The sequence below is a fragment of the Euleptes europaea genome, chromosome 8, assembly GCF_029931775.1.
Source record: "Euleptes europaea isolate rEulEur1 chromosome 8, rEulEur1.hap1, whole genome shotgun sequence".
Taxonomy (NCBI): domain Eukaryota; kingdom Metazoa; phylum Chordata; class Lepidosauria; order Squamata; family Sphaerodactylidae; genus Euleptes; species Euleptes europaea.
Genome location: NC_079319.1, coordinates 31,299,696 through 31,323,888, shown reverse-complemented (window position 1 = coordinate 31,323,888; position 24,193 = coordinate 31,299,696). Strand labels below are relative to the sequence as shown.

At 42.3% G+C, this 24,193-nt stretch overlaps 1 protein-coding gene across 7 annotated transcripts in view; it reads left to right on the top strand.

Moving 5' to 3' along the window:
- Positions 1-13,605, top strand: part of RALYL (RALY RNA binding protein like) — a 313,989-nt gene extending 300,384 nt beyond the window's left edge. For all 7 annotated transcript variants that reach the window (XM_056854029.1, XM_056854028.1, XM_056854025.1 and 4 more), the window contains one exon: positions 13,577-13,605. In XM_056854029.1, the coding sequence (XP_056710007.1) occupies positions 13,577-13,594 (18 nt within the window). In that variant the 3' untranslated portion in view covers positions 13,595-13,605. The remainder of the gene's footprint in view (positions 1-13,576) is intronic.
- Positions 13,606-24,193: the final 10,588 nt, after the last annotated feature.

The following is a 24,193-nucleotide window of genomic DNA, read 5'->3' as shown; positions in this document are numbered from 1 at the left end:
TCAACTTACAGTCCAATTTTACGCACATTAACCCATAAATAAGTCTCCCTGTTTTTCTGAGAGCCGAAACTCAAGAAAGTGCGCAGTGGATTGCAGCTCACTTGCTTTGCCTCGGGACCTTTCTAGACGATAACAAGAAGTTCACTTCTATCTTAATGCTATATTTGCACTAGGCCCAAATCAGTGCTGACGGTATGATATTCTACCACCATGTAATGGAAAATGATAGAAGTAACTTTGCTGTAGGAAGGACAAATCCTGCTGCAGTATGGCACTTTCTTTAAAGCGCTGGAAGAGATTTGTGCTCCTGTGATAGGGTGGTGATCCCATAGGCTATAAAAAAATTCAGTGAAACAAGAAGCAGTTATCTTTAAGTGGACAGCCTTGCTTGTACTTGGAAGAGCAAAGGGAAGCTAATGGAGTTGTATGTGCCTAATTCCTTTCTGGATCCTCAGGCCCTGTAAAGAATGCCCATTTACCCTCCCCATGCTTCAGCCTTGCCTCCACAATTGAGACGGTACACAAGTGCAATGGTGGTCTTGGTGATTCTGGGGCCCTGAACAAAAATCAGAGATTGGGTCCATCGACACCCCCTTTATTCCCATTCAACTAGGGATGCCAGCCTCCAGATTGGACCTGGGGATCCCTTGCAATTACAGCTCATCTCCAGAGTACTTTTTCCACTCGCGACCTCTTTTCGCTTAAGAAATTGTTATCCGACCCCAGGTATATAGGTATATAAAATAGGTATACAAATCAAACATTTACTGACAATAAATCATAAAGAAATGTTACTGTTACCAAATTTTTCATGACCCCCACATTCAGTTACTCGTCCCCACATGGAGTCGCGACCCACAGTTTAAGAAGCTTTGATCTAGAACCATCCAAGTCCAAAAAGAGGATGTGATTGGCCAGCTTCTGTCTTGTTCTGCTAGAAACAACAGAATTAAGCACAGGGTAAAAGAATGCTGGGTGTGTGTGGAGTGGTGTAGTCCGATCTCATCAGATCTTAGAAGCTAAGCAGGGTTAGTACTTAAATGGAGACCCCCAAGGAAGACTGCAGAGGAAGGCAATAGCACACCACCTTTGCTTAATCACTTGCCTTGAAAACCCTATGGGGTCTCCATAGGTTAGCTGCGACTTGACAGCACTTTACACACATACAAAAGAGAGCTGAATGCCATTTGGGTGGAACTGAGGGCTTGCCTCCTGGCATGAGAAAAATGAACATAAAACATCTACTATGTGAACAAAGCTTTGTAGCTGTCTGATGATGGGGGTAGTTTCTGAATTACAGATAGTTGAGTCCTGCTATTCCATGCAATTTCTGCACAGACGTTCTTCCAGGCAAATGTGGCAGTGTGTGAAATAACCCCAAAGTTATGGTTTGGAGTGAGAGTCATTCAGGTAGTATCATAGATAGTGTTTCTAACACTTTATTGATTTTGTAGCTACAACAGTGATTGCATTTCTATCTATCGTGCTTTCCATTACTTTTGTGAAATGGGTAGTGTTTATCAATTATCATTTTGCCTGGACTCAAGTCACAAAGAAATAATTACTGTCCTCTGTAAACAACAAAGATGGCACCTGATTAATTACTTGGCAGCAGGCGGGTACTTTCTAATCATGGGAAACAAAACAAAATAATATCCACAATTACATTACATTCAAAAGTTCCAAGATTAACATATGTAGATGTCACTTCATGAACAGAAGAAACTGCCACATTCTTTGTTATAGTGGAAGGAAATTAAATGTTTTTTATGAATAATATATAGGACCACTGAGACTGAGAAATGCAGATCTTCCTTAGAAAGTATATAGGTATAAGTGCTTTGAACAAGTCAGGAGTCTACTCGTATCCATCTCTTTCACACTACATGTGAGGGATTGCATATTTAAATTCCCACATTTAAAAACAAATCTGGTGTTTAGAAAACTATTGATCAGGAGGGAAGGATCTAGCATGGATAGTTCTTTCCTTGATGTACTAGAGTTGTGTGAGAAGTCAGTTTTCTATTTGGGAGAGGATTGTACTATGAAATCCCTCTTCCATTGCAGTCAGAAGTGATATAGTCTTGACAGAGCTCAGCTTTACCACGTAATATGAATCTGTAGATCAGCTGTAGCTCTAATCTTGCCTGTATTTTGAAGCACAATTTAGCATTAGAAGAAATGACATGTATTAAGAGTTTTCTGCATGCCTCTTCCAGGACTAAAGGAAAGTGCACTGGGGTGTGGTTTGTGGGTGCCAACATTTTACCACGGCTGGATTTGGATTCTTAAGAGAGAGCCCCCTTCTGCAAGTCACAGAATAGGGAATTGCTTTTGGAACAACTTGCAATATAAATTTATCCTGTGCTTTCATATCAAAGAGATTTTTCTTTGGACATTGTTAAATCAGAGTCCGAGCCAGTTCTTAAGTGCCTTTGAACATGATCCATGCCAAGACTGTGCTACCTCCATTTCTGAGGAAAGCTACTTTTGTGAAAGAGCCAACATGTACAAAAAATGAAAACCTACCACAGCAGAGTGGTGTTGTGTAAGGATGAGAACTAGTAAGTCCAACTGAGTAGACTTGAGTAGGATTCCAAGTAGACCTGCTTAGGATGGCACTTCGTTCACATCTTCACAAGAGTTGACTCAATGAAAGTAACTGCAACAAGTAGGTGCATTTGACACATCCAATTTAGATTCAGTATCAATCTCAGCATCCAGGTTGGACTGAACTGGAGAGATTTTTATCAGCAAAGAATAGATCAGAGTTGTCACAGTGAGCAGCAGATGATTTACCATCCAGGATGCTGGAGCTTAGGCAGAACAAACTCCAAATGAAATTGGATATGATTCAGGTGATACAGTGGTGGCAGAGCAAAATATTGTTCCCTGCCACCAATGTAATCTCATAGACTTGCAGGTGGGCTTTTTGGCGTGCTTAGAGAAATATTGCATGCATTTTTCACCACGTTCTGAAGCTGTGTTGCAAACTGTTCCAGTTCCAGTTCAACTATGAGGTAGACCATTCCAGTTCAACTATGAGGTAGACCATTTCTCTTTGAAGCCAGGAAGGAGGAATGCTGGAGAGCAACTCTGTCATCAAAGGTATAGAATTCCCCCTTGTTTAGGCAGCAGAGTTTCCTTTATCTTTTACTCCAGCCCAACCCAAATAATTTGTTCCAAGGATAAATGTGTAGAGGTTCTCGTTTGCAGGTTGGGGTTTTTTGGGTGGGGAGGGTGGTTTGCCGTCAAGTCACAGCTGACTTATGGTGATCCCGTAGGGTTTTCAAGGCAGGAGATGTTCAGAGGTTGTTTGCCATTGCCTGCCTCCGCGTTTCTCCCCTGGTATTCCTTGGAGGTCTCCCATCCAGATACTAGCCAGAGTCAGGGCTGAGAGTGTGTGACTGGCCCAAGGCAGCAAGTTTCCATGGCAGAGTAGGGATTTGAATCTGGGATTCCCAGATCCTAATTCAACACCTTAACCACTACACCAGGCTGGCTCTCCACAGTTGTATACACCTTGGATAAAGGACATCTGTGGCCTCTTCCAAAACCATACTTCTGTCACTACCACTAGACCAAAACAGTGGTTTTTGCTTTGCTTCCTTCTTTCCAAATCAGGTTGGAACAAGAGGCAATCTGCAACAAAATGTTGCTAATTGTTTTTTCGGGCTCCCCACATGCCTTGTAAATGCAGCATAGTGAATTAAGAAGTCCATAGGGAGCAAGTTAAAAACTCTTCCCTTCACTAGTAAACCACCTCCCTTAACTGTTTCACCCCATTCCACAGTCCCCCTCTTTAGACTCACATTCCCCCTCCTCCATTTCCTTTCCAGCATTCTCACATATTCTCTCCTTTGGGCTCACATGTACCCCATATGCACACACTTCTGTCCCTTCACGTCTCCCCTCCCATTTTTCAAATCCCTTCAGTTCATTCTTCTCCAGCACAGGACCCCAAAAGCCCCCTTGCCACCCCCTCCAGTCTCTGGCAGCCCCCCCCCCCCACATGGTCCCTGCAGACTTTTAAAATAACATTCCACATTGCTGCTGTGTGGCTGTGAGTGAAGCGAATTGGATCTGAAAAACCTGGACCCAACTTGTTGAAAAACATATAGTGTCACTTGGCCCTGTGTCAGTGAGAGTCAGCAGGACCTCATGAAATCTGAGAAGTAGGATACCCTTCAAGATGCCCTTCAAGATATCTGCCTTCCCAACCAGCATCACCTCCAACTTCTCAGGATTCAGATTCCACTTGTTTACCCTCAGCCGTTTAACCACAGTGGCTCATGACTTCCACAGAATCCAAGTGATTTGGATAAAGAAATATAGAGCAAGGTATCATCAGGATTTTGATGACGAGCTGGTCCGACACCACGAATGATTTCTCCAATGGGCTTTACAAAGAGGTTAAGTAACATGGGGGATAAAGCAGAACTTCGTGCAACCACACAGGTCAAGTTCCAAAATGGTGACTACTGGTCTCCATCAACAACCCTCTGATTCCTTTTTCACAAGGAATTATTTAAATCAAGATGCTAAGCCAACTTGCCAACCAAAGGGGGGCGGGGGTGTAGCTGCCCCCAGAAGTCCAATGTGGGTCAATTAAAGCAACACAGGCTGCTGGAAGAAGGAAGGCTTAAACTCTAGTTCCTATGCCAACCTGGAACTTTGCACACATGCTTACCCATAATGCCTTAGGTGCACGGCCCGCTCCAAGGGGTCCTGTCTCATAGTTTGAGAACGACTCGTAGAGGTTAAAAGTATGCTTACTTGATAAATATCAATGAAAGCTATTTACTTGAGCAAAACTCATTAGCACAGAAGCACATTTGATAAATACTGATGTGTTGCGCCTTCTAAAGCGGGAGTGAACCTAATAATGTGTGACTGCAAAAAAGTAATAAAAGCACATCATTAAACCAGAAATTGCAAAACATCGTGATGTGCTCCTCTTATTGTGCTTAATATTTGCCACATCACAGTCAACCAGTTTATTGTTCCTATTTTGTATAGATGAGTGGCTGGGAGGTCTTTTGTCCTCAGCCCATTCGTTTTGGCTGTCAATTGCTCAGGGACAGAGTATTGTGCTGGATTTAACTGTGTTCTCACTGCTCTAATAGGATTTACTTTGCACCCGATTCCCTGTATTCTGATTTGCAATGAGCACAGCCAGATGGGAGCATTTACTTTGCTCGGTTTCTTTCTATTAGAACCGTAAGCATAGCAATTTATTTCTATGAATGTTCCATAATTCACACTTTTGAAAACAGACGGAATGATGAAATGAGATTGCATGTCATTCTTTCATACATCAATCTGCAAACTAAGATCCCAATCTGTGTGAGTTGCCGTCCCATCCTCTCATTAGTTATGGTCAGGATTCTGGATGCCAGCACAATGACCAAACTGATATTATGTCATTGACCAGCCCCAGTTCAGCTGCTAGACAGCAGGCTCTGCTGGTTAGGTGGATTCTCCCTTTTTCCTGAAATAATGTTCTAGCTTATCTAGCACAAGGTACAGCTTGAGACACTGAGGCTATACTTATTTATTTAGATATTTATATCCTTTTTTTCACCCCAGTGGGAACCCAAAGCAGTTTACAACATCATTTTCCCCTTCTCCATTTTATCCTCACAACAATTCCATTTTATCCTCACAACTGTGGTTAGTTACGCTGAGAATGTGTTAGTGTCCCAAGGTCGCCCAGCAAGCTTCCACTGCAGAGTGGGCATTTAAAGCTGGGCACCCCGATACTATTCCGGCACTCTAACCACTGATCTATACAACTGGGGTTGACTCAAGGATAAATAAACAGATATCTTAAAAGAGGTCCAAAGCAAATAAGAGTGAACCAAGAATAGACCACCTCAGGTCCCAATTATAAGAATTCTAAACCTGATCATAGGATAGAGGATTGCAGTCTTTGGATACTTGATTCAACTGTTTATTCCCTTTCTTGTGAAACTAGAAACATTTAACCAAATATCCGGCTGGAAATAAATTCAGGGCAACCCAAAGAAAGCTGCTTCGCATAATACACATTTCAGTTCAGTTGTAGAGTTTCTCCAGTCTAAGCCCGTCGAAATTAATGGGTTTAGACTGGAGTAACTCTGCATAGGATTGATCTTTATGTTCTAGAGCTCAGTATCACAAGATTCTACTAGCTCCAATCAATATATCTAACTCTCATCATGGCCTAATCTGTGGATACTTAAATCCAGACAATGGAGCCATTAACAGACAAGAAAGATCTTTCTAGAACAGAAACCAAGAATACACAAAATACAATTTTCATATGATCCCATCTGTCAAAGTCTGTAACACTATGACAGTTGTTAACCCTAAAAGCTAAATGGAGCTTCTCAAAAACAGGAGTAGGCTGTGCCTTCTTGGGAGTTTCCGAAGGCATTTTGCCAGCTGGTGTTAGACAGAGAAAGTTGCACCTTTAGTCCAGCAAGGTAACTCTTATGGTCTTAACTAGATAGCCTAAGGGGAGGCTGGCTCTGATATATATGATTGTTACATGAGACAAAGTCTGCTAGTAATGGGAGCTTATAAGGAAGGAGGCAGAAGTAGTGTAGTGATTAAAAGTGGTGGTTAGGAGTGGTGGACTCTAATCTGGAGAACCGGGTTGATTCACCACTCCTCCACATGAGCGGTGGATTCTAATATGGTGAACTGGGTTGGTTTCCCTGTACCTACACAAGAAGCCAGCTGAGTGACCTTGGTCACAGTTCTGTTGGAGCTTTTTCAGCCCCACCTACCTCACAGGGAGTCTGTTGTGGGGAGGAGAAGGGAAGGTAATTGTAAGCTGGTTTGATTCACCCTTAAGTGATGGAGAAAGCCGGCAAAAAAAACCCAACTCTTCTCCTCCTTCTCTTGGGCAGGGGCAGGGAATGAGGCATAGGCTGTTCCCCCACAATCCACCATTCAAGGCCACTTACTTACCTAGTCTCATTATAGAGCCACCCTGGTGTGTCTTCTCAATTCAAGCTTGGACCAAGAGGTACCCAGTACAAATCTCTCTTCTGCCATGAATTCACAGTGGAGCCTTAAATACTCTCTTTCAGCCTTAATGCCTCCCTGTTTGAAATGTAGGGGTAATCAACAAGACTGTGTACGTGACATGCTTTAAACATGGAAAGACTTATATAAATGCTGAGAAAGAAATCTAGGGAGGTGTTTCAGATGCCTTGAGAGGCAGGCTGAACTCTGAAACTGTTCTGGAAATGATACACCATCTTCTCTGAGACAACCCTCCAATTACTCTCCATTGTAAACCTCTGCTTGAAAGTAACCAGGGGCAATATACATACAGGGGCAGCTGACCTGTAGAGGATCAATGATATTGTAATGAGTTCTTCATTATCAATAGTGAACATCTATGGTTCACCATTTCTGGATGAGTCTCCGCTATGGAAGGTTTGCATGTTTCATTGATGTCCAGATGAAAAGAGCTCTGCTGCAAGGTAATGAACTCAAAGAAAAAGGTGGGTTGAGGGGAAGAGAGGGAAAAGGGGTCACAATGACCCTTGTAATAGGAAAGAGACTCCAAGAACTCAGAGTAAGCACCCATGCATTTGATGACTCCAGATAATTGATATGCTTTAAATATCTCTTGATCCATCATTTCACTTTGTAATTTATTTTTCTAAAGGAAAGAATTACCAAGAACAAAATTGATGCTGCTGCCATGACCTGTCATGTGCAGGCAAATCAGTATTCGTGGGAAGAAATCCTAAGGAAAACTATTTCACATGGGCAGCTGAAAACAGGTTCAGCTTTAATATTACTGTTCCCCCAGTGGGTTAGTAATCCTTTCTTGATCTTTCAGAGCAGTACGTTTTCACTCCATCACAATCAAATAGTCATTTGTCTTATGTAAACTTAAAGTAGAAAATCAATTCCTACGGCCTTTACCATACTGACTGTTTTGAAAACAGCTCAATTCTATATTGTTCCCTCATTGCTGCAACTGCTTTTCTCCCTTTCTTATCCTCCACTGACTTCCAATGCACCTTGGATGTCTGACACAGTCAGCTCTTTCAAGGTAACCCATCCGCTCTGTATTCGATTTTTCATGTGTCTTATAGTGCCATTAGAAAACACTGTCCTTGAAAATGGTTTTCCAGCATGGAACCTATATCATGAAAGCAAGGCCTGCCTTCCCTCCTGCCTTCCTCCCTTTGATTTATAGTCCATCTCTCTAGGGACGTTCATTTTTTACTTCCTGTTCTTAAAGCTCTGGGACCTTTTAACCTACTATCCTAGGTGTTTATAAACACAAAGCTGTGGAACTGGCATTTTCCTTGCATAGAATGCTATGAGGAGCCCTATGGTGCAGAGTGGTAAGCTGCAGTACTGCAGTCCTGAGTTCGATCCCAATGGAAGTTGGTTTCAGGTAGCCGGCTCAAGGTTGACTCAGCCTTCCATCCTTCTGAGGTCGGTCAAATGAGTAACCAGCTTGCTGGGGGTAAAGGGAAGATGACTGGGGAAGGCACTGGCAAACCACCCCATAAACAAAGTCTGCCTAGTAAACGTCAGGATGTGACGTCACCCCATGGGTCAGGAATGACCCGGTGCTTGCACAGGGGACCTTTACCTTTACCTTTTGGAACGCTATAGTCCTGTTCACAGGTTATAGTGAACACACATACAGTCTGTGTTCAGCAGACACTTGATTATTCTTTGTATGTTCATTGAGTAATTCTCATTTGACAGACTATACAGCTGAATGTATGATACAAGCTCCACATTTGTCCAGGTCCTGGTCCTGATTTCATTCATGAAGTAAATGTGTGCTGGCCTTTTCTTACAAACATATGTACATACGTGAAAGCAGGATGAATGCATTCACTGTAACATGTGAACAGGGTTTACGCTGAGCAATCTGTACTTCTACATATCCCTTGAAACTGATGGGGAACTTCGGTTAGTAAAGAATACAGTGGCAGAATACAGTGGGCACATATTGCTCCTGTCTTGATACAGTTCTGGTGCAGTTCCGCAGACAAAGCAAGGCTGTCATATTTAGATGGCCCTTTTGATGGAACTTAAACAGCTGGGGTCCATAGCCATGGAAGCTGTAAGGATAGGGTTGCCAGGTCCCTCTTCGCCACCAGCGGGAGCTTTTGAGGGAGGAGCCTGAGGAGGGCAGGGTTTGGGGAGGGGACGGACTTCAATGCCATAGAGTCCAATTGCCAAAGCGGCCATTTTCTCCAGGTGAACTGATCTCTATCGGCTGGAGATCAGTTGTAATAGCAGGAGATCTCCAGCTACTACCTGGAGGTTAGCACGGGAGAAATGGTACAAAAACGCACATAGACAGGATACAAAGTAGCAAATATGTAATAGGTGACAAGGATAGAAAAGACAAAACAAGTGTGCAACATGAAATCTTAACTACTAAGTTGCTAAATATATACAAAGATACAAGGTAAGTATGAAGTAATTTTTTGGTGTAAATCAGGAGGCAAAAGTCCTCTTCTGGATTTCAAAGATAACCAGTTCCTTTAGGATATCCAATTGCAGGTATAGATCCAAGAAATGGATATACTTACCCAAGAAATGGATATACTTATCCAAGAAATGGATATACAATAAATAGAACAATTGGTTTTATTGTTCTATTTATTGCTTTTACTTCCATTTTATTTGTATTTATTGTATTTTACATGTATTTTTAAATGTTGTAAGAGCCGCCCCAAGTCCCCTGTGGAAAGAGGCTGAGGGAAATAAATAAATTGTTTTTGTTTTCCACTTTCACCTGGTGTTGTATAGACACCACCTTGAGTCACCATTCACAGTGGAGCTTCTACCTTGTACCGTTCCACAGAGATAGACCATCTTATTTAGATGGGCGCTAAGCTGGGTCATGTGTGATTCATGGGTAGGATGTGATGGCGTGTTGCTGATGTCATCATTTGGAGGAAGTTTGGAGTAATGTCCTGTCTGCTAGTTTAGGCCTACACTATAAGCTTGCCTTGAGTTGCTATGTACACCAAGAAAGGGAAGATAAAAATTCTTAACTAAAAATGTATATCCAGGTGCATACCCAAGGATGCAAAAGGAAAGTCCAAAGCTGTTCTACTCAATAAAGGAAGCCACAGCCCTCAGTTTGCAAGACCTGAGCAAGGCTGTCAAAGGTAGGACATTTTGGAGGACATTGATTCATAGTGTCGCCATGACTCGGAAGCGACTGCACGTAACACACACACACCCAAGGCATGCTCCCTCTAAAAAAACAAAAAAACTGAAATTGTAACATAGTAACAGAACATGAACAAAAATAACATACATTATACTCTGTTCCTTGGCATGGCCAGTTTGGATTGAAACAACATATTCCAGAGAGAATTCCCATCAAGAATGAATTCACAAGCACACTTATCTAAGCCTTATGACAGCTAAAGCTACAATACAAACTTTTCCATCGCAGATACTTTCGAAAACCATCTTGCAACAAGGAATGGCAACTGTATAATTCTTCTCTCGGGAACAGTTATATAAAAAGTTATAGCCCAGGAAAATTATTGCAGATAGAAATAAGCCATTTTCCCATAGGGAAAATGGCAAAATGAAATAATAATATTTTGTTTTGTTTTGACAGGAGTTGTGACTACAAACATATATTTTTTCAGGTGTTAACCGTTTTCGATGATGATGTCAATCTTGCTTGGGGGGGTAATGATTTTCTTTACAATGAATCATAGAATCATAGAACTGAAAAATTGGAAGGGACCTAAAGACCATCCAGTCCAACCCCGGGCACCATGCAGGATGAACCAAAGCATCCCTGACAAATAATAATCCAACCTCTGCTTTAAACACCTACAAGGAGGCATCACATGGAAACCAAATGGCTTGCCAGAATGGAAAAAGAAGGAGGAGGAGGAGGAGTTGGTTTTTATATGCCGACTTTCTCTGCCACTGAAGGAAGAAAAGAATCAAACTGGCTTACAATCACCTTCCCTCCCCCTCCCCACAACAGACACCCTGTGAGGTAGGTGGGGCTGAGAGAGTGTGACTAGCCCAAGGTTACCCATCTGGCTTCATATGGAGGAGTGGGGAAACAAATCCAGTTCACCAGATCAGAGTCCACCGCTCTTAACCACTACACCATGCTGGTTTTCATCGTCATTGTGTTAGGGTATCATTTGTAAAATATATGATTCCCGCCCCCCGCCCAGAAATCAGTCATTTTGAAGATTCTTTAAAAATTACCACTGCCGCCACACAGCAAGCGATATGTTTTACAGAATTTAGCAGACGCAACTGAAATGAAATTTCTTTTCTATTATTTTGGGGTAATCATACCTCTGTCATTCTGGCCATAATAGAGCTTTGAGTGCTTTTAGATGTTTGATATTCTATTCCTTTTCAAACAAATCAGAGAGCACAGTCGTACGCTGAAATAAAATACCATTACCATTTTGCTTATGGGGTTGCTGAATTACCACCAGTTTTTGAATGACAAGGGCAACATCCGTGTCTTGAATCCTGATAGTTAGCAATGCCAATTCCTAATCATAGCCCCATAAGGCTTTTTAGTGCTCTTAACAGGTTTATGGAAAGATCTTCAATAACTGAAATAAAATTTCAGACTCTCTTTGTTCTAACAGAACAGAGGAAAGCAATCAAGCAAAAGTAAAGATAGGACTAGAAAGCCAAGGGTCACTTATAGCTGGGAGGTACAGGTAGAGCAACACTGGATTTATTCTTGTAGGCTCTATAGAGCTACTTAATCTTTGTCAGAATGTCTGCCGTGCAAGAGGAAGATTGAGAGTGGGGGAAAAATGTACATGTAGATAATCCAGGCTTTGCATTTGTACTAAAAATAGGGAAATTGGGAGGCAGATAGAGGCATCATTTAAAAGTTACCTGGAACTGGTGTGCACTTATACGTGCTTACAAGGCCAGAATAACATGGATACAGCTGTTCTGTCTTTTTGACCTCACCTTGACAATGCACAAAATATCGATGCTCTTGACTCCATGGTTCTGTTACTCCGCTTCAACAACAATTGCTTAGATTGCCAATTTTATGGTTTTACATTGATGTAGCTTTGCACACTCCCATTTCAAGAACCTGATCTCTGTGCCGACGTTCAGCTCATTTTAGAACTCCACAGAAAAGATATTTCAGTTAAGTGGCTGTTGGGGGTATTTCAGTAGTTAAAGAGTGTCAAGGCTTTACCTTGAAAACAGTATAAAGTTGGTAATGAATTTGGTTCTTGTAGGTTATCCGGGCTGTGTAACCGTGGTCTTGGAATTTTCTTTCCTGACGTTTCGCCAGCAACTGTGGCAGGCATCTTCAGAATAGTAACACTGAAGGACAGTTGCTGGCGAAACGTCAGGAAAGAAAATTCCAAGACCACGGTTACACAGCCCGGATAACCTACAAGAACCAATGAACTCTGACCGTGAAAGCCTTCGACAATATTTTGGTAATGAATTGTTTGAATGTTTGTTGTTCAGGCAATTAATTAGAACAAAATTAAAAGACACTCAATGTGTGGCACGTTGAGTGGACAGTACTTAGGTTCAAGGCTGAGTTGGAAGAAAGTGTTTTGTTTTTTTTTGCAGCTGCACTAATTTGCTTTTCCAGCAGTAATACAGGGTCCAGTGTAACCCCGAGGGTCTTCACCGAGTCTACAAGGGTTAGGTGAACGTCACTGAAAGTGGAAAGTACAGTGTTCTGCAAGACATCAGTATAGGGAATTGGATTATGCCCTGTGGAGCCCCACGGGATAGGTCCCACACTGATGATAACCAGTCTCCAACTGCAAACCTTTCAGTCCAGTTTGTGAAGAATGATTTTGATTCATAGCGTTGCCATGAGTTGGAAGCAGCTTGCTTCTTGATACAGTATAGTATTCAAGAGCAATTCTTAGTGACAAAATTGATAAAATTTCTGCCTCTTTCCAAACTCCAGTTATCCCAGCCTACTATCCAGATTCCCCAGTGGTCGCATATGTAGCCCATCCTATAAATATTAAATTTTAAATATATTTAAAAGGCGTTTCTGGTTTTATTGACATTTCATGTGTGATGTACCTTATTTAGGGCTGTTCTGTAGATGAGCTCAATGGAAACTACATGTCATTCTTCCTTTATGCAGAGATAGCTATTGGCATGTTGAAGTCACCTGGCTGTAGTAAATTATGAGAATATTTACTGTTAACGCCACCCCCATGGTAGTCTTTCTAGGATCCTGTCTCCATGGGCTGCATTCAGACATCACAAATACATCTCTGTTTGTTGCTGATGAGAAAGAGCCTATAAAGCCCTTGGGGTCACATGCCGCCGCCTCCCTCCCTTGTACCCAGGGTCCACATAGAAGATTCCCGAGTGAATACAAAATATAGTTTGTTGTGACATCTGTAATTTGTGTCTTTCATCCAATTCAGACATCCTGAAAAGCTATTGTTCATATCAAACTATGAAGTCTTCCACCTGGGCCTGAAGGTTTTAGAGGCTTGTTTTAGAGGTTTGGTTTTTCTTTACATCTGGATACAGTTTGACCTGTTTCCTCTTTTCAGGCTAAAACACTTATTTTATTTTACAGTTTCTACAGATCAAATGAATTGAGAATTGCATCTAATCCCTTTGGAAACTGAGAAGAGAATTCAGCAAATTCCCCACGTGGAAATGTGAACATCAGTTCCTCGCTGTCTTTGACCCAATTTTTATGAAAAACTGAATCTATTTCTTGAAATGGAGATTACATTCAAAACTTAGAAATTCCATTTCTTATATGTTCTAAAGCTGTACAATTGTCAGATTTTTATGGTTTAGATTGTAAATGTGTTTTTCCTGGCTAATTATTGGTATTATTTTTTTAATTTTGATGTCAGAAGGGCCAATGAATTGTATGATAATATGAAGGACATATTTAAAAAGTGAAGGAGACACTGTATACAAATGTATATTTGTAAAAGCTATTTTTATGATTAGCATGTTTTACGGTTCATCATATTTAAAGTCAGGTGATATTGCACTTAAATGTTTACAGCATAACAGAAACAAGATCATCAAAGATTTATGATCCAATACGTTGAAGTAGTATTTTAACTATTTTATTTATTTATATTTATGTTTTAAACTAAATCCATTTATTAACTGGAGGTCATAAAGGAAAGGCAAAATAATGTTTCATGTTGCATTTATTTCAGTGTATGACTTACACTGCAATGGCTACAATTTGTAAATGGCTAGATTTGACTATGTGCATAATGCATATCCTCTTGAAATCAATGGAAAGAGTAATCTTGATTTTAATGACTCCAAACTTGCACCCTCAGACTTTTCCCTACTATAATTCCATCCCTCTTGTTACCCCATTGTAGCTTTGGATAAGCACTTTCTGGATGCCAAGGATTACCATGATTCAAAAAGACAAATCTCTTGATACCTCCATGAGTTTGCCATATTGAATAGTTTACATCATGTTTGATTTGTTATTTTCTCTATAACCTGCATTTTGCATATTGTCATTACTGGGAGGTACGGTTGTGGCTGAGTCTTGAGCTATGTAGGTACCTCCATAAGGTTAGCCTCTTGTGTGAAATGGCTTCCTTTTCCCTATAAACTTCATTTGGCCTTGGGCTAAAGATGGCCTTAAACCATCTGTGCATTGCTTCACACAATCAGCTAACTGAACTGGGAGATAGATCGAGTTCCTGACAGCAGCCACCATGCCATACCCAAACACGAAACGGGGCCTTAGACTGTCCACCATGTTTTCTCCACAGTAATTGCATAACAGTGTCTCATTCCTGAGGGCTGTGATCAGATCCCCCGATGTGTGCTTCATCCTTGAAAAGCAACCACAAGGAGTTCTATTAGGATCAGGGCCGCAGTGCTGATGTAGGGGATTTAATCTCCCCCCCCCCAACATTTTTGTTTGTCCTTTGGTAATCACAGGCACACATCCTGAGCTGTTTTTAGTACTGGTATATGTGTGGGGGGGAGAGAGACACAATACCATATCTTTTTGCCTACCAGGGCTAATGGGAGGGTGACAATTTCTATTCAGAGGGGTTAACACTTACTGTCTTAGTACTGTTGCCATCCAAAGAGTCCCTTCTAGGGCTGCTTTTATACATCACATATCCCAGAATAATGCTTAATTCATTCCTGAGCGTTCCAAGTCCTTTCATAATGAATTTTGAAACTGGGATTGTTCCTGATAAAGCACAGTAACTCATTCTGAATAAACTCTCCCCCCTCCCCACAAACACAAATCTTCTGAATGTTTCTTCCGGCAAGTAGTCAAATATACACCTACGTCCAATTGATGTGGCTGTTACTCAGTCCAGGGAAAGTGCCTGTAACTTGACAGTTCTGAGAATAAAATGTACAGATTGTTTTGGTTTTCATTGTGGACCCATGGGCAAGCGGCTCCAAGGAAAGGGGAAGGAGAAGTAACATCCAATAAACACACATACACTGTACTCTTTGGGAAACAAATGGCCACAGTTTTTATTGATCACAACAGGATGGAGCATTGGTGGAAAACCATGGGGGCGGATCTAAGATATCGGGTCACCACCTTGTAACCCAATATATATCGAAAGCATCGATAAACAGCCCAACCACCTGTGGGCACAGACCAGAGCAGCGCTTAGGTGGCCCCACCGGGACGGGCATCTCTGTGTGGAGCCAACGCTACCTGGGATTGGAGCCCCCAATACAGGCCCCCGAGCTGGGCAACGCTGTTGTACTCCATCCCAAGACCCCTTATGGGGGTCCCCACAAACGGGAAGGAAAAGCACATCTTCCCTTCTTGGATCAGACCCCATGCAAAACCCGCCAGAACAAACTGTGACAAAAGGAAATCAAACAACATAACAACAGAACATAGGGAGGGTGGGCGGGTAACCTTGCCATCCCACAGTAAAAGGGACGGCTGCTGGGCTGCACCGGTTTTAAATAGGAGCGGGGAGGGGTGATGTCAGGATGCCCCGCCTGACCACTGGGAAGGGAAGGGGAGAAACTGCGAGACAAGCGTGGCCTCGCGAGACGGCGACGGGCGGCAACCCAGCCCGGCAAAGACCTCTCCCCCTTTCTTGCATCCTGCCCTGGTAAGCGCACGATGGGGGGACCTGTTTAGTCAAGTCCCCCTTTTTTCCTTAATACTAGCCTGGTTCGATTATGATTCATACCAGAGAAGATGGACCAAAATGCTACCGATATAGTGGGTTGGATCCAGCTGTTCCATTCTGCTAAGAGAGTATTGGAAGAAACTCTACACTGGAGGAAACAGTCTTTCCTCTAACCAAAGTTTGTATTTTTATTGGGCAAGAACTGTTGACTCCAACCCAGTACATTTTAAAACAGATCACATATAGGAAGGAATTCGTGAACAACTGAATACAAAGTCACTCTTGATAGCAATACTGCTTAAGAGTACCTTCTTCTTACATCATTCACTGGCAGCTGTTCACAATTATCACTTACAATTTTCCAATACAGAATAATTATTTCCAGTGAGTCATTGGTACAAGCATTCTGCATGAATCACACACACTAACAGACCTGCAACCCACAGCACAAAGTACCTCTGCTGTTCACAAATAGGCTGGGAAGTTGATTGCACCACAGGGGCGGACTGGCCAAAGGTCCTAGTGGGCAAGCCAGGAGCAATGAGAATCAAGTCCCAGTAGTTCTGCCAGTAGCACAGGGGTCCTTCAGCCTAGCTTGCTCCTCAGCCATTTAGTTTTCTGATCTGCTTCTGATTGCACAAGTTATTCATACAAAACATGTGCACGTTTATAAATGCACAAAAGAATCTCTTTTATTCTACCATTACCGGAAAAATCTTAACGGGGAAAACAAATCTGAATATCCTAATTCAGGAAAAAAAGAACTCCCGGTCATCAGCATCTATGAACAATAGATAAAGTTGCCACATACCGATTTCAGTCATCTGTTCATCTAGCTCTGTATTGTCTATCCTGACTTATCAGTGGCTCACCAAAAATCTCTGGCTCAGGCCTTTCCCAGCCCTGCATGAGATCTTTTCTAACTGAGGAGGCCAGGGATTGAATCTGGAATTTTGCGCATACTAAGTAAATGCTTCTCCATTTTGCTAGGGCTCTCGCTTTTGTACTCCATTATCATAGCATTTGCAGTAGAGTGAGCCAATCTCTGTGGAAACAATTGTGGCTACTATAAAAGGAAGCTTTTTACCTATGTAAAAATGTGGGGACTGATTCAGCCCACTGCTGGTGCATGCAGAGTGCTGTACGCAGGGACAGGATGGCTCCAGAGAATAACTGTGTCATATTTTCTGTTTACAATCAGATCAATACAAGATATTCACATTAGTATATCCTTGCATTAAGTACTGTAACAGCTATTTAGTCTAAAAATTACTTTGTGGAGGGAAAATTTGTCCCTGAAGTACAAAAATTATAATCTGTCTACACTGCTGCAGCCCTTAAAGCCAGTACTTCGTTTGCATTCAGGCACTGAAAATCTTGCCTTTGTGTTCTTGTGTAAGCATTCATGACGGTTTTGTTCCAAATGTTGTAACATAATTTTTACATTCTTGTAAATAAATATTTTCTCTGACTAATGCATTAATTCTCTATAGTAATTTCTGCTGTCAAATGTAGACCCTAGAAATCAGCCCACGGCCACAAATATATTCTGTTTCTGAAATTGCTGGTTTAAAATGTTTTTAGGTCTATCTAGTGAGATGTGAACGGGTTGGGGAGAGGATCCTGACCCTGCTAAAATGGTGACATGGCCCATGGGAAAAGGGGCAGAGCAGAATGCACAGTGGCTGTTCCATGCTGAGCCAACGAAAAAGCTTCGGTCATATAATTTCTGAGTAGACCACAAGCACTTTTAGAATCCTTTTCTCCTGTAAGTTGCTTTATAGTACTCCGACACAACCCCTTCCTCTTGTTTCCCTACTGAAACTACGCCTAACTACATAGAACAAAATGAACACATATTCTTGCCCAGCCTCCCCCTTCCTCCCTGTTGTCTTTCTGTCATCCAATTTTAGATTGCAAGGTCCTAGAGCAGGGATCATCCCCCTTGTACTCAATAAAGCACCATGCTCATTGTTGACACTGTATAAAGAATTGGAAAGCTGCTAAGAACTAAGCTCATGTACAGCCAAATGACGTTTGACCAAAAGTGAGGGACGTTGGTATTATTGAAAGGTACTCTCGATACAAAATGCAGGTATCAAATTATGATTTTTTTACAAGAGCTGAAAAGACTAAGACTTTTTTAGTTTGCTAGTTATACACACACACACACACACACAAGCAGCTTTTGATTGCTGTGTTAGTTTCTCATTGCATTTCATCAGGTCATCCAGTCATTTATTTATTTAGCTATTTTTTTCCAACTGCCTTGAGCTATGAGAAGACAATGTATACTCACAAATGCAGTCCTAGCTATTCAAGGTATCAGAATTGGGGGAGCCAAGGTGTGCCATCCTGAGTACTTTGGAGAAAGGCTGAGATACACATGAGGATGCCAACAGGCTGGATCCAAAGGTGCCCCCCCCCCCATTCAACAGACAAAGGGCGAAAACGCGTCGCTTTAGCCTCCTTTATTCCCTGTTTCAGCCAGGATTTAGCCAGGATCGAATGCACGTTAGGCAAAATGCATGTGTTCGATCCTGGCTGAAACGGAATAAAGAAGGCTAAAGCAACCATGCGTTTTCGCCCAAAGTCCTTCTTACCACTAGAATTTAGTGTAATTCCAGTTCTTTTTCTGCAATCAAGTGTGCGTATTCTAAGGACAGAGGAAGGCAAAGTGCAAAAATCGAAGGACAATGCCTCCAGCAATGCATTTCCTACTGCTTCATCTTGCTTTCTGAAGCAAGTGTATTTACAGTGATAAAGGCTATCCTTAGGTGAAAGGGTAGGGATTTACTTGAGCACTGATAAGGACGTGCATGAACATGCTCAAATCTTTATTTAAAGGTAGAGAAAATATTCTGTTTTCTTTGGCTCCTAATAACTTGCTAGCTGCCCTGCTGCTGGATGACTGGCATTTTGAGTCTGAGACAAGGTTTGGAATGCTTACATGATGTTCTGTATAAGAAATAGTGTTATTAATTCACATTAATTCAAGCTAGGATACTTTAATGAACAAGCAGTTGATAATTCCTGAAAGGAGAGATGCAAGAGCTGGAACCTACTTATTTCTGGGAGAAAACAGGAACATGTTCCTCCAACGTAGATGATAGCCCTCGTGCACAGAGCAGGGTTTCCTTCTCCGATCATCATTTTTCTACTCATACATGTACCCAACTCCAACTTCAGGTGGATTTTTGACCCTCCCTCCCCTGCTTCAGAAAGGCTTTTGGCTTTTTAACCACCACCACCACCACCCCAAGCACTGAGCAAGTTTACTAATTTAAATGCTGATTTACCATTTTTCTAAAAAGGCACTTCAAGGCTCTTTTTCTTCTTCTAAACATGAAGCATTACTTTGTGTGAAGGTGAGGCATGGCCTTATGATTATCAGAAGGGTCAGCCAGTCAGCATTCTGCACAGCCAGCTTCTCCTGGAAACTGGAAGAAACATTTGCTCACGAGTCAGTTTTGAAGTGTATACCTCCATCCAAAAATAAGCAGGCCCACAACGGACTCACTGGTCAATCTTTGTACATCAGGATTCACCCTATGAAGCAACAAAGGGAGACAGGCGGTTGTCAGGATGCAAAACTCTAGATCTAGAGACAGACAGACAATCCAGAAATGAGAGTACTGAGATGTTTGCTGAAAGAAGAACGATCCCAGAAAAGGGTGCAAATTGCAAAGGAAGCAAGTAAGGCAGAAGCAGTCAATAAAAACAGCAGCTGGGGAAACAAGGGGCGAAAACGCACGGTCGCTTTAGCCTCCTTTCTTTCCTGTTCCAGCCAGGATTCAGCCAGGATCGAACGCACGTTCATGCTGGAACAGGGAAGAAAGGAGGCTAAAGCGACTGCGCATTTTCTCCCAAGGAGAGAAGCCAGTCAGTCGAGTTGCTTGCAGAAGATCCTTGCTCAGAAGATTCCTCCTGTCATGTCTCCCAGGTGAAATGGGCAGGCTTTCTAGCTCTATCAACAGGAGGTCCCTCCTTCAGAGCTGGCCACCGGCCCGTGAGGGATTCCATATTGCGAAGCATTGTACAGATAACAGTATTATTTGAAGTATTAGGGTGGCACAATTTCATAACCCACAAATACTTCGTGATTAAAATCCCAATGCTTATGCTTTTTTTTCCACATAAGAGATGGTGGCTTTGACCATTTTAAATGTTATAAAAAGTAATGCATTATTCTTTCATGCCACCACATTTTTCTGCACATTGCTGTAACACCCAGAGAGGGAATTTGGGCATCTGCCCTGTAGGGAAATATCGGAGGTCCACACACATCTGCTTACAAAGGAGATGCACAAATCTCACTGCAGAGGCAGTGAGACCTACAGTTATCCCTTTAGGTGGACCTACATTTTTGGGGCCCTGAAGCTTGAACTGTTATGGGGGGCCTTTCGTAACCAGCAACAACAGGGCAATATCCAGAAAGGTCCAAAGGGCCAAATGGTGGAGAACAGAGTGGTGGGATGGAGTCCTTGAAAATGGGCCATACAGTGATGGAGTAAAACTATAGAACTATTAAGCCGTGCATCAACAAAGGATTCGAGGATCCAGCTGCCAAAATGTAGGCTATGAATAGATTCTGGTGAGCTCAGTGAGCCCTTACAGCTGGGGGTTCAAGTGCTGCAAGCCCCTGACAAAATTTTGAAATTTGACCAATTATAGGGACATTTTCAGGCCATGTGAAATGGTGCATTAGAGCATATTCTAAAGTCAGTATTAAGTACTCCAACCCATTGGCTTATGATTCTATTGCTAAAAAACTCCATCGATTTTGTTGAGAAATTCACATTAAAAAAAGTTGCTTCAATCCCTCTGGGATTGGGGGCCCTGAAGCTTAAGCTTCATTAGCTTCACAGTAGATCCGCCTCTGGCAGAGGCTACAACACATGTGTCATGTATTTGCATTTTGTTATACTATGTAAAATTCAGAGTCACACACAGGATACATGTTATGAAGAACATAAGGTGAATCCTGATGAATTAAATCCAAAGTTCATCTAACCTTAGCATCCTGTTTCCCACAGTAGCTAAGCAGATGCTCTGGAAGACCGACATGCAGGGACAGGAAAGGCCAAAAATTTTGTTGCTCTCTTACCTGATACCATCCAGGGGGATACTGCCTCTGAGCATGGCATTTCCATTTGATTAATCTATCTTCCATGAGTTTATGTAGGATTGCATTTATGTCGGATTGTATATGCTTTATAGCGTCGATACATGATCGCATGAGACCCACCAGATATAACAGAATGCGTTCTGTGTTCTTTATGATTATCATATGCAAAATAGGCAAAAAGGGTAACCATCTACCTGAGAGAGGGTATCCCTCACTTGCTCCGTGTCTGGCAATTCTTGTTATATCTCCTAAAAGAAGGAAGTAATAATCTCTGCGGCTCGTTCCTTATGTCACTTATGATCAATATGTCAGTCATGTCAAAAAGCTCAGTAGTACTATCCAGCAAGGTTATTTAAAGAAACATGTTTTGGAGAGCCAGCCACAAAAGATCATGCCTTGGGATCATCACGTAGCTTTTGACAGTAAGCTACATAAAATCAATTGTGGTGATTTCAAGGATGACTGGCCTTGAGGGCTGGTTATCTCTCTGCTTGCAGGGTGAATGTTGAACTCTCGCTTTCTTCTTCAGAACAAAGTCAACAGCGTGGAAAAGCAACGCGCCTCCATGGCGACCCGTTCGATGCTGGTCATTCTGGCCAATTTGTTGGCAGCTTTGCTTTGGGTAACTGGAGAGGAGCAAACGTAAGAACAGCGGATCAATAGCAGCAAGATGAGGAGCAGGATGGCGAAAAGCATTCCTGTGATTGCACGCAGGCAGCTCTGAAGACACAGAGTGCTCTGGCAGAAGCAGAGTTCATCAAGAAGAGCAACGTCAAAGCCATGATATGCAGAGACAGAGAGAATACTTCAGAGGCCAGTGCTCAAGGAAACATTTGAAATCATATATAATGGGCAGGCAGCTCCTGGTCTCTAAAAGTTTCCCCCCGCCGTGTGGATTGTTGAAAATAAAAGTAATGCTGCGTGCCATTTCCTCCATAGCAGGGGTTTGGTGTCATCCCTTACGCTTTTCAAAAACCACAGTGCCCTAGTTTGGGTTCTTATGCAATCTCTATTGAAATAAATGTGACTACAGTGGCTCAGCAGGGCTCTGTGCAAGTTGAGGTGAAAAAGGACTTGGCACATTGTTTCCAGCTACAACAATTAACTGTTCAGTGTAGAATAATGGTAGAAGATAGCATCTAAGGGAGCCAACGAAGCTAGCACGATTGTAGATTATGTTAGCTAAAGCCTGTTGCTTTTGAGATGGAAAGAGGAATATTATCTTCCAGGAAGATTCAGAGCCAAAGGACACTATTCCCTTCAGGATGTAGGTGTCAGAATTACATCAGCATTTCCTGACATGCTAGGTTTCCACAGTCAGGGAAGGGAGTTCCAGCATAGCCCTTTCCCCGTTGTACTAGTTGTCGTGTCAAAGAAGCAGTTAGGAAATGATTACCATTCTGTCCCTGTCACAGGCTATTTTGTAGGAATAACTAGAACCATACAAGGTTCTTTCCCTAGAACCTCAACACCAGTACCAGGAGTTGCCAAGTGCCAGCTAGGGCCCAAAGAACCTGCGGTCTTCACTGTTTCCTCTGTACCATACTCTCCACCTGCCTGGATATGTAGAGCACTTTGAAAATGACACTATAGATACCGAAAATAGTAACCTAAAATAGAAGGAAACAAACTCTTTGGGAACAGGGAGGGGCTGTGGCTCAGTGGTAGAGCCTCTGCTTGGCATGCAGAAGTTCCTTGGTTCAATCCCTGGCATCTCCAGTTAAGAAGAAGAAGAGTTGGTTTTTATATGCCAACTTTCTCTACCACTTAAGGGAGACTCAAACCAGCTTACAATCACCTTCCCTCCCACTCCCTGCAACAGACACCCTGTGAGGTAGGTGAGGCTGAAAGAGCTCTAACAGAGCTGTAACTTGCCCAAGGTCACCCAGCTGGCTTCGTGTGTAGGAGTGGGGAAACAAATCCAGTTCACCAGATTAGCCTCCACTGCTCATGTGGAGGAGAGGGGAATCAAACTTGGTCAAAGTCCACTGCTCCAAACCACCACTCTTAACCACTACACCATACTGGCTACGGACTAGGTAAGTAGGTAATGTGAAAGACCTCTGCCTGAGACCCTGGAGAGCCGCTGCCGGTCTGAGCAGACAATACTGACTTCGATGGACCAAGGGTCAGATTCAGTATCAGGCAGCTTCATGTGTTTATGTGTTTGGGCTCAATTTTTTTTGTAGTTGCAATGGCTTCTCCCCATCCTGAAACAAAGTACAGTAGGAGAATCCCAAAAGCATCTCAGCTCCTGAAGGTCATGGCCAAACGAGATGATACATTTGATATCTGTGTTTGGATTTCCTGTATCTTTACATTTCTTTTGAAAGCAGCTGCAGAGTGACCCAGAACTGGCTTAGGTGCAGTGTAACCTCCCCACACCCACACACCCAGTCCCTTACTGGGAAAACTTGTATCAGCAAGTACGTGGCTGGGAGATTCTTAATCATGTCAGTGAAGGTTTCCTTTAATCAGAGTTGACAACAGAGGTCATTCGTAAAGACAGCATGCTAGCAGGGGCAGGTTAGGAGAAAGGTGTGAGCTTAAGTCAGCAGCAGCAGGGATCGTACCTACTACCATCCTCAAACAGGCTGAGAAAATGAAATGTCACTAAAGGAACATTTGATGCTCTGATCAAAAGTGTTAAATTAGAGCTGACGTGCATTAAATTATATCCTCTTTTCATCTATGCAAGATCTCAGGCTTTGATCATTATTATCTCCTCCTGATTGACTATAGTCCAAGCTGAAATAAATTAACTGCAGCTCTCTTTACAGTCACAAGCAGTTTCAAAACACAATCCTAGAAGCTCCGTTCTGCCCAGCGGGAATTTCATTTAAAAAGAAATTATTTTTCTAAATCTACAAGTTTAAAGCCTTAAAGAACTAAGATTGCTTCGTACAATGAGCTGTGAAGTCTCCAGGAAAACCATTAAAAGGAGAGAATA